The sequence below is a fragment of the Mustela erminea genome, chromosome 10 (genome assembly GCF_009829155.1).
Source record: "Mustela erminea isolate mMusErm1 chromosome 10, mMusErm1.Pri, whole genome shotgun sequence".
NCBI lineage: Eukaryota > Metazoa > Chordata > Mammalia > Carnivora > Mustelidae > Mustela > Mustela erminea.
The window spans coordinates 104,422,806-104,438,145 of NC_045623.1; the positions used below are offsets into that span (position 1 = coordinate 104,422,806).

Genomic DNA, 15,340 nt, shown 5'->3' on the forward strand with positions numbered 1-15,340 from the left:
GGAGGGAGGGAGGGAGAGAAGGCATCGAATTCAAAATTGTGCCTTTGAATTAAATTTAAAAGAATGTAAGTAAACAGTGGGGGAGAAAAGGCAATCATTTCACGCAGTGCGTAAGTTAATAGTTAACCTGAAAATGAGGTCACAATCTCATTCCATATGTTAAACTACCCCAGTTAGGTAGTGCTGAATGTGTGACTCTCAGGCACAACTGCCGAAACCGAGAAGGGGCTCTGCAAGACGGACGAGGTCAGCCGGAGGTCCGTGGCCTCTACTTAATAGAGAGTACCATTCAGGGGACTGTTCTAGTTAAAACTGGAGAGTTTCTGTCTGTTTGCTTTTTTTCTTACTTTAGTTACTCTTGGTTTGTTATCATTTGTATTATTTATTTTACGGTTAAACTGTAAGCCTAAGTTGCATCACCGTCGCGGGGAGAAGCCTCCTCCCGCAGGCTTTCCGGTGTTTCGTCCTTGGGCATCACCGGCCACCCGGATGCCCAGAGATGCTGAGAGCGGCGTGGGTCTAGTAAGTCAACACCGGACTGGAGACTGAAGGACAGGCCGGGTAGGGTTGGAGGTGCTTTTTATGGAAGCCCATAGGCTGCCCCGGGTGGGTCAACTGCCACCAGAGACTGGCCTCGGTTTTCGGGCATGTGGTCCGAGGAGAGGGGGCTGGGCAGACCCGCGTTCAGCGGTCCCAGCAAAGGCCCTCAGCAGGGTGGCCTCACTGCCCCTCAAGGCCTCACCCTGCCCTATGCTGTCCCACGCTGGGCAACTCTGTCCCTCGACGTCGCTTGCTTCCCACACTGTCCGTCAGTGCTCCACTCTGTCCGTGCTGCACCCCCTACGCCTCGGCCCGCAGGCCTCCCGGTGCGCGCGGGCCTGCTGTCCGCAGAGGCTCCACTGGCCTTGGCCCGGGCGTCCTCCGCCACCCCGGCGGCGGCGACGGCCCGTGGACCCGGTTACACGCGCCGAACCGCGCCCCGCCGGGGCCAGGAAACGACGGGAAACCCCGCACGACGCTCGGCGCCCCCTTTAGCCGCGCGGAACGCGGCCCGAGGCCGAGCTGCCCGCACACATTCAGCGTCAGGATTCTGAGGCCTCGGCAGCTGCTCTCGGCTCGCACAGAGCTGAGGCGCGGAGGCCGCCGCGGCCCAGAAACGGCCCCCTCGGAGACAAAGACGCCATCCCCGCGGGGCCGCGCGACGCCGGTGGACCCCACGCCATCGCCTGGGCCGCGACATCGCCCCTTTAAGCGGCGCGCGGCCGGGATTGGCTGAGCGGGGGAGGTGGGGCGCTGGATGTCGACGTCACGGCCCCGCCACTGGCATATATTGCGGCGTCTGCGGCCGCGCCGACGGCGGACGAGTGCGAGCGGGGAGTGCGAGTGGGGTGCGGCGGCCGGCGAGTGGCGAGGCGCCTGCGCGGTGTCCGGGCCCCTGAGCCCGCGGCGCTGAGCCAGCCGGGACGGACATGCGCGGGAGGGCGCCGTGGGGCAGCCGCGGCTCCGCGGGGGTAAGGGGCCTGCGGGCCGGGGGTGGGGGGGTGGGGAGGGCGGCGCCGCCCCGCGCCCCCGCCCCTGCCGGGCCCCTGAGGCGGGCTGCGGGCGGCTCCCGACGCTGGGCGGGTCCCCGGGGTGCGGAGAGGGTCGCCGCGACGCGGAGTCTCCAGAGACAGACGGACAGACGGACGGACGGGGGGAGGCCAGGGGTAGGGGCCGGTCCGGGGGCGCTGCGCGGGGGCGCGGGCTTCGAGGGCGGCCGGCCGGGGTCCTGCGCGGGTGAGGCTGGCGGCGGCCTCGGCGTCCCCCCTTCCACAATGGGGCTGCGCTGCCCCGGCGCGCACCGTGTGCGGGTCAGCCCTGTCCCAAAGGCTGTGCTGGGGGGTGGCCGGCCCGCGGCCCCTCTGCTCGGTCTCTCGGCGACGACGGTCGTCCCCGGTCAGGGCCCTTGAGTAATTCCGAGCCCCCCCCCCCCTCCTGTCTCAGAAACGCGATCCTTTGGTCGGAGCGTCCTAATTACTGTTTCCGAAGGAATGGGAGTGCAGAATTCTGTGTTCGGAACGTGGCTGCTTATTGGGTGTTTTTCGTGTGTCCGTGCGTGTGTATTTATATGTATATCACAGCCTCGACTTCTTAACCATGATTGGTGCTGTATCGGTGCTTCCTAAGTCTTTATTAGGATTTCGTCATTGCTTGAAAGGAACCAGTCTCTTACCTGATAAAAATATATATATATATATGAATAGATTGTTAGTCATAAACTTAAGTGCAGTCAGAATAGACTGTAGCTTTAAAAGAGATGTGTTGGTGACTTTAGGTACACCTGCAACACAGGTAGGGCCGGACTGGTTTCTAAGCAACTGTCAGAGGTGAAGAAAGGTGAGGTTAAAATGCGTTTTTTTGTGTGTGGTTCTGTTTTGTTTTGTTTTGTTTTTACCCCCCTGAAGAACAGTATTCTGCACGTTTTTCAGCTTTTATAAATCTGTAAGAATGCGAAGGGTATGCATTTGTTGAGGATACTGAAACATTCGCCATGCCAAGTCTTGCTTTTTTTTAAAATTCCGCCCCCACCCCCCATTTCTGTAATAGGGCTTTTTTTTTTTTTTAGATTTTATTTATTTATTTGACAGAGAGAGAGATCACAAGTACATAGAGAGACAGGCAGAGAGAGAGGGGGAAGCAGGATCCCTGCTGAGCAGAGAACTTAACATGGGGCTTGATCCCAGGACCCTGGGATCATGACCTGAGCCGAAGGCAGAGTCATTAACCCACTGAGCCATCCAGGTGCCCCTGTAATATGGTTTTCAGCAAAGTTTTACTTAAACAGAGCAGAGACAGGAGGCCACCTACCCATTTCAGAAACTGACCAAATTTTGCTAAGCAAAGTGAAAGCTGGCTTCTTGCTCATTGTGCTGTGATTGGTTACCAGTAGGTACTGCTGTCTTTTCCAGTTATTAGCAGATTTGAAGAGAAGTATATACAGCTTTTAGCCTGAACTTCAGACACAATTTGTCAGCTCCTTCCTTCCACGCAGAGGCTTATTTTCAGCTGCCTGTCTCCATGGTAGAAGGGGCTAGAGGTCCTGGGCTTAGGATTTTAACCTGGCATGTATTAGATTGTGAACTCCTTAAGGGCAGGAACTCTTCTGTACAGCTTCTATCTTGCGCAGCCTTGCACATAGTCGATGGTTGATAAATAATTGCATGGAAGCATATTTTACGTCTTAAAGCTCAGCAGGATTGGACCAGTCGCTGATAAGGGTGGGAAGCAAATCTTTCTTTATGGCTGTTATGAAATGTCTGAGTTACTCATATTTTCGACAGATACATAAAACTACTGTTTCGATGAATTGTGTCTCCTCCTTTCAGTTCACAATAGGCACTGGTCACTTTGCTCTGAGATTTAATTATACTGTAGACTTGAGTTTTTGTGTGAAAATGACTCTTAACTGCTGCTCCTCAGAAGGTGAACCAGATAATACTCCCTTTCAGCTAATACTAATGGTAGCTTTTAAAAGCAAGTTGCCTAAATTACAGGTACAATCTAACATGCTTGAAACTGACCTGAATGTCTGCATACCATCAGGTTGCTTTAGAAAGGTGAGCAGAGGAGGGAAAGGTGGTGCCAAGGGTAATTCCAGGAATTTGAATGTCATCAGCTCCCTCTGCCAGAGAAGCAGCTTTGCTTTTAACCTCAATAAATTTGAATTGGTACCTCATCATCGGGATTCCTTTTGCATCTTTTGATGCTGGTGTTTGGCCATGCTTCAGAAAAGCTAACGAATAACCTCCTGGGTACTGGGTAAACAAGGTCAGCTGTGGCATTCGGGCATAATTTGCACAGCATAAATGTGTGCTCTGTAAAGGTAGATAAAACCGGTGAGTTTCAGGGTTCTGAATGTTAGCTAGCATAATAGAGAAATTTGCTTTAAGAGAGGGAAAAGTTAGTGTGGGACTCAGACTTCAGAAGGGGAAAAGGATTCTGTAATTTGGCATCATTGTTGATAGTTTAATCCAATTCCTCATACTATAAAATGGGGCACTTGAATCCTCCAAGCCTCAGTGGATATATTTGTAAAATATGGGGCTCTGGCTACGTGAGTTTTACTCCTTTTCCGTTCCACAGTGCCATGATTCAACATTTCAGGGGAAGCAGTAGGAGGGTAAGGATGAGAAGACATTGAAGTTCTCCTTGAAGACCCACAGAATATGAAACCTGGCCAGGTACAGATTATTTAAAATAATCTGTATTTTATATCCTCTTCGTGGAATGTTCCTCTCATTCTTCTCATGGCTGCCTCTTTCTCATCTTTAAATTTCAGTTTAAAAAGTCACGTAGGGAGGCCTGCCCTAACTGCCCTTGTCAGTCCGGCCTCCCCACCCTGTCCTCCTGGGGACGTTCTCACAGTCTGAGACTGCTTGTCGTCAGAGACTGAGGCTTTCCCAGACAGCAGCCACGTCTCCTTCACTACCATAGCATCTACTCCAGAATAAGCACTTGAGAACCGTTTGTGGAAATAACTCATCCTTGCCCTCTAAGAATTTGAGTGAAATCCTGTGCGTGGAGCTCCCGTTCCCATCTTAACGGGTGACTCGCACTGAGGTCTTGAGTGTTTTGCTTAGCCATCTCTGCATCAGTTTCCCCACTGATAAAGGAGAACATTAGAAAGAGAAGTGAGGTTGGGGTGCCTAAGTGCCTCAGTCAGCAAAGCATCTGACTCTTGATTTGGGGTCAGGGTTGTGAGATCGAGTCTCAAGTCTCCCCCTCCCATCGGGCTCCACACTCAGCGGGGAGTCTGCTTGAGATTCTGTCTCTCCTCTGCCCCGCCTCTTACTCATGCTCTCTCTCTCAAATAAAATCTTTAAATAAAAAAAAAAAAAAAGAAGGAAAAGGAAGAACTGAGGTTTCTGCCTAGAATAAAGAGACCGTGGAGAGGAAAGGAGTGAAAGTGCAGCGGGGGAGTGCTGGATTAGAGTGCGGAAGAGCCTCGCTGGCCTTGCTGCCGGCAGGAAGGTGTTTGGCCTCACTTCCTCCTCTGCAGGCACAGAGTGTAATCCCTGCCTCCTCTGACAGGGAGGTTGTGGGGATCAGGTGAGATGATGTGTGGGAAAGTACTTTGTAATTTATAGAGTGCTTTGCGAAGACAAGATATGCCATCATTCGATTCCAGACTAAAATGGAGCCTGATTATAATGGCATTACCGGGATCCATGCTGTGAGAGGATGTTAAAAGGAGGCCCCTTGGGTATCTGTAGGGACACCTGGGTAAAGACAGGCCTGCGTGATACCAGGTATCGGGTTGTAGCGGGGTGTGTAGTGCTGGGGCATCAGTGTGTCCTCAAAAATTGAGGGCTTGGAAAGAATTGCTCCAAATAGTCACAGAGTGTAAAATTGATACCTTGACCACCCTTCCAGAGGATACACAGGCCAAATCTGCGATTTACAACTTTCATAGGACGATTTGATGGAGCTGAAATAAAATAGGAACTTTGATAGTCTAAAGGTTACCCAAGAGAAACTATTACCAAGCAGCAAATCCCCAGAAAAGTCTGTCTGAGCCACCCTGAACACAGGCCTTGTAGTGGGTCAGATCTTATTCCCAATTAAGAGCCTGAGGGGCTCGGAGGGGCCGGTGGTGTGCACAGCAAGAGCCTGGCTTAAGTCTCTGGGCCCCACCGTTGACCTGGAGCTAGTTACTTAACTTGATGTGCCTGCAGTTCCTCAGCTGTAAATGAGGGTCATAATAGTAACCTGCCCCACAGGGTTGTTGAGAGGATTAAATAAGTTATACATCACTTAGAACAATGCCTGCCAGATAAGTTCCCAAGAATTAGTTTCTTTTTTGTACTGGTTTTATGTTCCTTGTAACAACCTGGTGTTACCCCATTGGGTGACTCCAGTGCTTGTTAAGTACTTTTCAAGTTTCAAAGACTCCCTTCCCATCATTGGATTATTGTGCTCCTTGTTAAGATTAGAATAGAACCCACGTATTTTTTCCATTTGGAAATCTATTATGTGTATGTCTAAAAGGAATAATATTTTGCAATCCCGTGCGTATGTGTGGCTCCTGACCGTAGCATCTGTAGGAAGAGCACAAAGGACAAGAGCCTGTGTCCCTGCCGTGGTATCCTTCTGCCTCCGCGCGACGGCCGCGTAGGACACCAAGTGAATCAAAAGGCTATTGATGATGATGGTCGTGGAACGAATAGGTTTTTTGTTAGTTTGCTGTTTCTTAAAATACTCAGCTAGAAAATACTCTGAATTATTCCACAAATTATGTCACTCAGCTTTGCTTTTGACAGTCGGAAGATAAATTATTTTTCTTGTTGCCCCAGTTTTTACCACCTACAAGTGGACTGTTCCATGCTTGCCCACTGAAGGGCAGATGGATGCTGCCAGGGACGAGATATCCATCCTCACTCCACAGAGCAGCGTTGCCCTGGGTCCTGAAACCCTCGTGTTTACCTTGAATTCATGCAGAAGCATTTCAGTGACCTTTTTTCCCGTAACTTAACATGAAAGATGTGAAGTCCTCTGTGCTCTTCATGTGAAGGCCATGCATGTGGAGGATGTAATGGAATGTAGCAGGGGATCGCGAAGGAAATTTCTGCCTGCCTCCCCCTTCCTTCCCCCAAATCATGGTCTGTTAGGGTGAAATCCAAGAAAAACCCTGAATTTGGGCCTTGGATTGTGAAGAGTCCTTTAATCAGTAAGTCTTCTCATGTTATTAGTCAAAGTGAAAATTCTGTAAAACAGCCACACTGGATGTTCAGTGTGTCAAATAGCTGAGCTGCTAAAGCTTTAGACATGAATCACAGTAAAAATGATGGGATTTTAGTTTTGTTTTAATATTCTCAAAGGTGATTATTTTAGGCATTTTCAGACTGAAGGTTAATGTGCAAGTGGTGGTTTCTGTGGGGAGGATCTAAAATCATTTTTTTTTTTAATAAAAAATAAAATCATGGAATTTGTCACGTTCCAAAATCAGTTTTTGGTTTTTTGGTTTTGGTTTTTGCTTTTTAACAAATCTTGGCTCTGAATAGGATTATCTTCTATCTCTTTTGTTAAGGATATAGTCGTGTAGGTGGTTGTTAAATAAGGTTGAAAAGACCATTTATCACCCTGAATAAACAGAAATCAGGTTCTAAAACCAGATTGAAAGAAGGAAATTACATCACACTTTTAAATAAGGAAGCACTGGGCAGAACTGGGTGAGTTGTATGACAAAAATGTGCCCCTCCTCCTCTTGGGGATTGCTTTTGAGATTTATTAATGAGATCTGCTGGAAGGTAAGCACATCTAGGTTACAGTCTTAAGGTAGCCTGGTTTAAAAAAAAAAAAAGTTTCAAATCTCATGTAAAGGCATGAGATTTCATTTTAATAAAGCATCTGTGGTATGCTTTTTGGTGTAGCCTTTTTTGGTTTTGTTTAAGGAAAGTGACCTTAACTTTAGCAACAAGAACAGTAGGTGCAGAAGGAATAGTGTGGAAGAGAAGGTGAAATTCATTATTTTCAGAAAGCTCTCCCCCCGGGTGCTTAGGTGAATGTATAGTAATAGAAACCAACTGAGAAAGTTACATTGTTAATCACTTAAGCTTAGAGTTTTCACCCAGTCTGTATACTGTCCACTTCGGATTTTGGAAGTCAATGAAATGAGAATCCCTTGCCTGCTTCTTACCTAAATTTGTCACATTATCGGGAGGTGTCAGCCCATGTTAGGTTTATCCCTTAGTTCTTCATTGATTTACAGGAAACATGAGTCTGTCATGTCATTATTTTTTTAGAAGTGAGATGACTTTTTTCTCAATATTCGTTTAGTAAATATTTATCAGAAATGAGTGATACCAGGATCTACACAGCAGGTGGGGAAAGTCCCCAAAGATTTGGAGGATGGGCAAGAAGACACAAAATAACCCAAGAACATGGGGACCCTGTGCCGGCTTTTCAGCAGGGAGCCAGGTAGTGGACAAGGTGGTGTGACAGATGGCCTCCAAGGAAAAGGTGCATTCTAACAGAGATGAGGGAAAAGAGAAGCAGGAGCTTGAAAAAGGTGGGTCAGGGCCTGCCTTGTTAGAGAGGCCTTACGTCCAGCCTGCAGAGCCTTACTTTAGAAGCCTCTGAAGATTGGAAGATCTGAATTTGCTCTCCAGTTCAGGAATACCGATCTGGTTCTGGTGTGTGGGGTGGATCAGGTATTCTCAGACCCAGGAAGGAAGGGAGGCTTGAGAGCAGGACAGAAGCAGGCAGTGGAACTGAGCGATTGAATGTGCATCGGTCCTGGCTCAGGTTATGAAAAATGGTGCCTGTGGGAGGAGCGGCATCCTTGCAGACCCTGAACTGGTTTGGGAAGGGGGCGGGGGGTGTGCAGTAAGTGACAGGAGTTTAGTTTGTAGTGTTGCAGATGCCAGAGGGCCCTCCAAGTGGAAAGATAATCACCAGACAATAGGAAATGCAAAGTGGAAGCTTGAGTCAGGGCTGGAGTCAAGACTCAGGAGATGGAGGAGTTGACTTGTCATAGTAGAAGTAGATCCAAACTCTAGGAGCGGGGTGGGGGAGGGGGAGTTGCAGGGAGAGCAAAGCAGAGCACGGCTGCAAGAAACAGATGGTTTCAGGGGGTACTACTTTTTGTCTTGAACTTTAAAAAAAAGTGAGGTTAGTAGGAAACAGTTCACATCTGGGATTGGTATTTAACTGCACTTCTGACACTGAAAAGGCTAAAGATTAGTTGATGAATTTTAGGGAAGTTCTTTTGCCCAAGGTCATTCCGATCCTGTTGGACACCGCACTGCCTCGGTTCACATCCGCTCTCATAGTTTGCATTTCATAATAGAATGCTGTCTTGTGCTGAGAGATGCTGATTTCCCCACCTAGGGCTGTTCTTGCAGTTGCTTGCCTCCTGAGCTGTCAGGGAGAGCTGGCTTTACAGTTGACACAGAAACAAAATTTGAAACACTTGAGCATTAGTGAAATGTCACTGGACCTGTGGGTTTCTTTTTAACTTGAGCTTGGCCAGGCAGCTGATCTCCCCCCGCACCCTCCAAACCCAGGAGGTTATGTACTGCAGACTTGGGAGCTTTGAGAAAGGCGTGGAAGAGTTGTAGGTGGCTGGCATTCCCAGGAACATGCCAAAAACATTTGCTTCCAAACCTACAGCATGTCACCCTTCCTGGGCCTATCGTTGGAAGTTATTTTCCGAACGAGAACATGCAGTTATGTTTCCCTCCTGGCTTCTCCCAAGCAAGCAAGTAGGAAGTTCGGACAGTTTCATAACACGTCCCATTCACAATTCCCCATTGAAATGTAGAGGCAGGTCACCTTCTATGAATACACAAAGACACTATTGTGGTCAGAAGTGAGCTGGCTTAGTGAACACAATTCTTTTTATACTAAAAAAATTTTTTTCTTAAGAAAGCTAACAAGTAGGTGATGGAAACAATGAATAAAAAATAACTTTCTAGAACGTATACATAATTCGGAGGGGCTGCCGAAATGTGAGTTTAGAATTCCGAGGCCATTCCAGCAGAGGCGATAGTTACACAATCATTCTGTTGAAAGCTAAGATTTAGATGGCATTAGGAGGCTGACACGCAGTAATTACGAGGAGCACTTGCTGGCCTGCAGACAGGTGGGGGTTGGGCCTCCAGAAACCCCCGCAGCATTTTCCTGTAATCTGGATGAGCGATCTCTAAACGTGTGCTTTCAAACTACTTAAATACCATATTCTTCTTCCTATCTTGGCCTTTCATTTTTACATCACCACAGATACTTTCCCTGTGGTCTTGCCTGAGCTTGTTGGGTGCTGGGGGGCGGGGAAGTATCACATGCCACAAGGCCAGGCGCCCAGAGGGAGTACCGAGCAGTGTGTTCTAAAAAATGTTGTTGTTAATTTTCTATAGCTCTCCTTAATCCAGGTAAAATAAATGTGCTTTTCATTTTAAGCCTCTGAGGACCAAAAACAAAAAATAAGGTCTCCTGATAACTTGGGTTTCTTAAATGGTGGGGTTCTCCCCCCCCGCTCGTTCTTCTTAACAGTATGTCTTTGAGAGACTCATCATAGGAAAAGAAAGCTTGACTATTTGAAATAATATTTGAAAGCTACTTAAGTCTCTGCCTCATGTATCAGAGCAGCTGGCTTTGGGAGAGTGAAAAGCCGAGGATCAGTAATGGCTCCATCTTCACTTTGTTTCCAGAACATTACTGTCTCTCCATTTCTTTTTGCATGAACAACAGTAAGCACTTACAGAGTGTTTTTTAGATCTGTAGCTAAAAAAAAAAGACCCCTGTACATTCCTTGTACAGGAATCCTCATATCCCTGTACGTTCAGTTGACCCTGACCGTGGTAAAAAGGAGATGGTAGGGTCTGGTTCCACTGCAACTAGCAGTCACTTGCTGATGTTCCACATAGTGATGAGTGATGATTGCGACCTAGCCTCTTTCCTGGACTCCCAGTCTAGTGGGTGACAGATCTGTCCCTGAAACAGAGGACATGTGAACCCCCTCCTCCGTCCCCCAGAACGCCCCCAGTCCTCAGCATACCCCCTGGCTCTGGGCAGCCACACGTGCATGCTCTGGGGCACTAGAGCATTACGAAGCGTCTGTGTTCATCCCAGAAGGGGTCAGTGTTACACAGAGTTGACAGATCATATCCTAGTGTCTCAAAGAAAAAAAAGCCTCAACTTAACTCTAAGGAAGCATGAAGATGCCAAGAAAGCAGAGCCAGATGCTAAAAGACTCCTCCAGCAAGGTGTGGGGGGAGCTACTGGTTGACCCTAGACACGGCACACCTGATGAGGGACATTGAGGAACTGCTCACATTAAGAAACTGCTAGATTAAGAAAAGGCACTTACTTAGCCTCTGTCATCCTTGCCTTGCAGGAGGCAAGGCATGAAGCAGAAGGCACTTGGTACAGAATGTGAAGAATGTGCCTTTAAGTTTGTCTTTCAAAGGGAGGAGGAAGCTGTCCCAGGCCTCTGCTGAAGCCCATAACCTTGCAGAACTTGATTTTTACAGGATAATGGAAATTAGGATCCTCCTATCTAGCAATTTCTTTATTCTCAAAGAGGTGGTAACTGGAGAATTTGTCCTCCAGGGGCCAACCCTGAACTACAGAATCCAAACAAATGCTAGGTCGTGGGGAGGTCTGCTGCCACCATAGGCTCTCCTGTTCAGTAAGCCTTGGGTTTTAGTGAATGTCAGTTCTGCGGGATTGAATACAGTGATTTCTGAAATGACCTTGTTGGCTTGGGTGACGGGGAGCTCCTCATGCTTCGGGAAGCGAGCAAGATTTATCCTGCAGCTGTTGGGCTGCAGTGGGAGATGGGCTTTTGCTCGCCATGGATTATTCCTCACTTTGCCGAAAGCATGCAGAGCTTTGATTAGTATCCCCCCTCCCCCAGTTCCTCAAAGTGACCACGTTTGAGTAGTGCCATGACCATGAGAAGTAAGGGTGAGTTTGTGCCAAGAGGTTGCGATCGAGTGAACGTCTATACAGTTTTCTGTCCCAAATGCCCCCGGATTCTCTAATATTAGCTGTCTCTGGGTATTTCCGAATTGTTTGTTCACCGGGCTCTTTTCTGTCGCCCCTGCGCAGGGAATGCAGGCTACTGGTTGACCGCAGATCCCTCAGCCTCAAGCGTGGAGACCTCCCAGAGTAAGACACCATGTCCACGGCAGGAGTTGCTGCTCAGGAGATTAGAGTCCCATTAAAAACTGGATATCTGCACGATGGCCAAGCCATGAGGACCGTGAGGACCTGCTGGGGCGGCCGCAGTGAGTTTGAAAAGTAAGCGCAGGACAGAACGGGCTGAGAAGTCTAAGCCCTGGTGTTCCGGTGAGCTGGAGGCTGGGACGGCGCCTTGTGAATGACCAAGATGTTTTTCCTTTCCTTTCAGTCACTTTTTGAACATTGACCCGATCACGATGGCCTACAGCCTCAACTCCACGGCCCAGGAGCACCTCGCGTCTCTCGGTACGTGTCCCCGAAACGCGGTTGGGGGGGGCGAGGGCGGCGGGTGCTTGCGGGGGGGCGAGGGCCTGGGGATGGGCCGGCTGGTCCTGCAGCTCCGCGCCGGAGTGAGGAAGCCGCCCGAGCCCTGGTGGCAGCAGGCTCCGAAGAGAGCCGCCCCCGCCTTCCTCCTGAGTCGGCGGGGCCCTGACGAGACCCGTTTGTGGAAGCAGGACCCTCCACAGTCGCTGACGTGGCCCCAGCTCTGGTCCACACGTAGCTTGCAGAGACCTCGGAGGAGATCCGTCCTCTCCCTCACGAGTGTCGCGCACGCATCCGTGGGCGAGCAGTAGTGTCCGTGGGGACGAGAGACTGAGGAAAGCGTGTGACGTGCCGCCCGGCACTTGTGACGCGGACACTGCGCTCCTTAGACTGCTGTCAGGGGCTCCGAGCCCAGCACGGGCAGGTCTGCGCGCCCCTGACGTCCCACTGGGCTGCCGGTGCGGCCCCGGTGTCGCCCGACGCGGCCCTCGCCTGCCTCGCGTCGCCGCCGCTCTTTCCGCGGCCGGGCCGGTGTGGCGCGGTCCTCGGGAAAGGACACGCTGCTCGTGGTCTGCGAGGCTCGCGCGCGTCACCAAACCTGCCGCGGACTGCGGGGTGTGTGGCTGTGCCCCCCGCGCACGGCCGGCGCAGATGGACCCGATGATGTGCCCTTTGAAGCAGGTCCCGTGTGGCCGCCATCTTCTGGCGCCTCGTCGGCCCGCGGCTGTCCCCGGGGTGTTCTCGGCGGCACCGTCGCGCATGCGCTGTCTCGGCGGCACCGTCGCGCATGCGCTGCCTCAGCGGAGAGCCGCGGGCGCCGGGGTCGGGCTGGGGGGGCCTCGGCCTGGGGCGGCGCGGGCGGGGGGAGCAGCACGTCGCGCGTGCGGGCCCCTTCCTGACGCGTCTCGTTGGCTGCAGGGCACACGGCGACGCCTGCGGCGAGGGACGGCCCCGCCCAGAAGCCCAGCCTGGCCCCGCTGGTCATCCCGCCGGGCGAAGACGGCGCGCAGCGAGGAGAGGAGCGCGTGGTGTGCGGTTTGCGGCGGCTCTCGGTGAACGGGCTGTGCGCGTCCCCCCCGCTCACCCCCGGGAGGAGCCCCCCGTCCCCCTTCCCCTGCGCGGCCCTCTGCGACCGGGGCTCGCGGCCGCTCCCGCCGCTGCCCATCTCGGAGGACCTCGCCCTGGACGAGGCCGACTGCGAGGTGGAGTTCCTCACCAGCTCGGACACCGACCTGCTCCTGCGAGACTGCGCGCTCTCCGGCTTCAGATACGACGTCCCCGGCCGGCGCAGCTTCCGCGGGTGTGGACAGATCAACTACGCGTACTTCGACACCCCGGCGGTCTCCGCGGCCGACCTCAGCCAGGCGCCCGAGCCGCACGGCGCGGTGCAGAGTTCAAATCCTCCCCCGCCCCAGAGCCACCGGAGACTGCGACGGTCGCATTCGGGACCGGCCGGGTCCTTCAACAAGCCCGCCATAAGGGTGTCCAGCTACATACACAGAGCTTCTCCCAACTCAGACGAAGACAAACCCGAAGTGCCCCCCAGGGTCCCCATACCTCCCCGGCCTGTGAAGCCGGATTACAGAAGGTGGTCAGCAGAGGTTACTTCCAGCACCTACAGTGACGAAGACAGGCCTCCCAAAGTGCCGCCGAGAGAACCTTTATCCCGCAGTAACTCGCGCACACCCAGCCCCAAGAGCCTCCCGTCTTACCTCAACGGGGTCATGCCTCCCACGCAGAGCTTCGCCCCCGACCCCAAGTACGTCAGCAGCAAGGCTCTGCAGAGACAGAACAGCGAAGGATCTGCCAATAAGGTTCCCTGCATTCTGCCCATTATCGAAAATGGGAAGAAGGTCAGCTCGACGCATTATTACCTACTACCTGAGAGACCCCCGTACCTGGACAAATATGAAAAGTTTTTTCGGGAAGCAGAAGAAACACACACAGGCCCCCAACCCCAGCCCCTGTCTGCTGACTGCGGTGTCATCCCAGCCGCAGACAAGCCGGACCCAAAAACAAAGCTGGACCTCGGTGGCCACATGAAGCGCAAACACTTGTCCTATGTGGTTTCTCCTTAGGCTCTGCGGTCGTGGTTCAGCAGGGGCTCCCTGGGAGCAGATGGTTGGCAAGCCACTCTCCCGTTCAGTGGAGATTCACAGGGGAGTGTTGCAGATCGCAGAGCAGAATAGCTGAACCCTCCATCTTAGAGAGAGGGTCAGAGCAGCCACCAGGCGCCCTCAGGCTGGGAAACCCTGATTTTGTTGGCGTTGCAGGAAAGTCTCTTCCAGCCTGGAATGGAAAGCTGTGCCGGCGGGGAGGGAAGGCTGGGGAACCTTCGATGTGTGTATACATTAGAGACCTATAGAAGCCTGTGTGGCAGCCACGGGCCGTAGTCACGGGATAACCAATTAGTTGCTACCTTAGAGTAACATGTATTCAGAATGTTAAAACAAGCTGGAGGATGACTCCTGACTGAAAATTGAGCAAATGGGAAGAAAACACAGTATTGTTTAGATCAGAATCATTAAAAAACAAAAAACAGTAAACAACCAAAAAAAAAACAAAAACCATTTTTGCTTAGTCAGTTTGAAAGGATCTGGCTCTTGGGCCCATGAAGTTCTGTCTCCTTTATTTCTGCAAACAGTCTGTGCCACTGAGGGCGGGGCCCACATCTGTCCCGTGGCCCTACCTGCCCAGTTTAAAAATCGTCCCAAGGCCTGGGTCCCTCCAGTTTGCCTTCTGCTCCGTTGAGGGGAGGTTGGCAGTGTGCTTGGCAGCCATGTTCTCACCTGTGCACATGTCTCACACCTTGACAAATGAGAAGGTTCCAGAATCCATAAATCATTTTTCCTGACAGTTCCTGCTCTGTTCTGCCCACTAGCGTGGCCCATCGTAGCACGGGCCTTGCAGCTGCGGAAGGAGGGCAGGTTCAGGTCCTGTGGAGAAGCAGACCGTTTGCCCGTGGTCAGGAAGTCAGTTTTAAGCAATTGTGAAACAGCTGTGTGACTGAGAGTCACTGGGAGCATGTGTTGTGGTTTTGTGTTGGTGTTTTGTTGTTTGTTTGTTTTTTTTAAGACTATTAATACACAAATACAGCACAAGCTGGCCTTGTGTTGCTGGTTCCTATTCAGTATTTCCTGGGGATTGTTTGCTTTTTGAGTGAAACACTTGTGACCAAGAGCACAGTATGTCTTAATGGCACAGGTCACATCAGCATCTTCCTGCTTCTGGGACCGTCCCGATTGGCTGCTTCACCCGGACTCAGTGAGACCTGTCACGTGCGCTGGGGCTTCCACACGCTTCGAGGTGTGGATCTTGTAGAGACAAGCACAAAAGAGAAGGTGCTCACTAACAG

The 15,340-nt window shown here is 51.3% G+C and overlaps 1 protein-coding gene across 1 annotated transcript; it reads left to right on the top strand.

The window, feature by feature from the left end:
- The first annotated feature begins 1,346 nt into the window (after nucleotides 1-1,346).
- ERRFI1 (ERBB receptor feedback inhibitor 1) lies at nucleotides 1,347-15,320 on the top strand. Its single transcript, XM_032361050.1, has 4 exons — nucleotides 1,347-1,511; nucleotides 11,590-11,781; nucleotides 11,891-11,967; nucleotides 12,904-15,320. Exons 2-4 carry the CDS (start codon nucleotides 11,660-11,662, stop codon nucleotides 14,061-14,063), a joined length of 1,359 nt encoding a protein of 452 aa, XP_032216941.1. The 5' UTR covers nucleotides 1,347-1,511; nucleotides 11,590-11,659; the 3' UTR covers nucleotides 14,064-15,320.
- Nucleotides 15,321-15,340: the final 20 nt, after the last annotated feature.

What these genes read in the sequence shown, in the direction of transcription:
- ERRFI1 (XM_032361050.1), top strand. Translation starts at nt 11,660, where the DNA reads ATGTCCACGGCAGGAGTTGCTGCTCAGGAGATTAGAGTCCCATTAAAA. An exon ending in GGCCGCAGTGAGTTTGAAAA is followed by an intron (nt 11,782 to 11,890) that starts GTAAGCGCAGGA and finishes CTTTCCTTTCAG; the next exon opens with TCACTTTTTGAACATTGACC. An exon ending in GGAGCACCTCGCGTCTCTCG is followed by an intron (nt 11,968 to 12,903) that starts GTACGTGTCCCC and finishes CGTTGGCTGCAG; the next exon opens with GGCACACGGCGACGCCTGCG.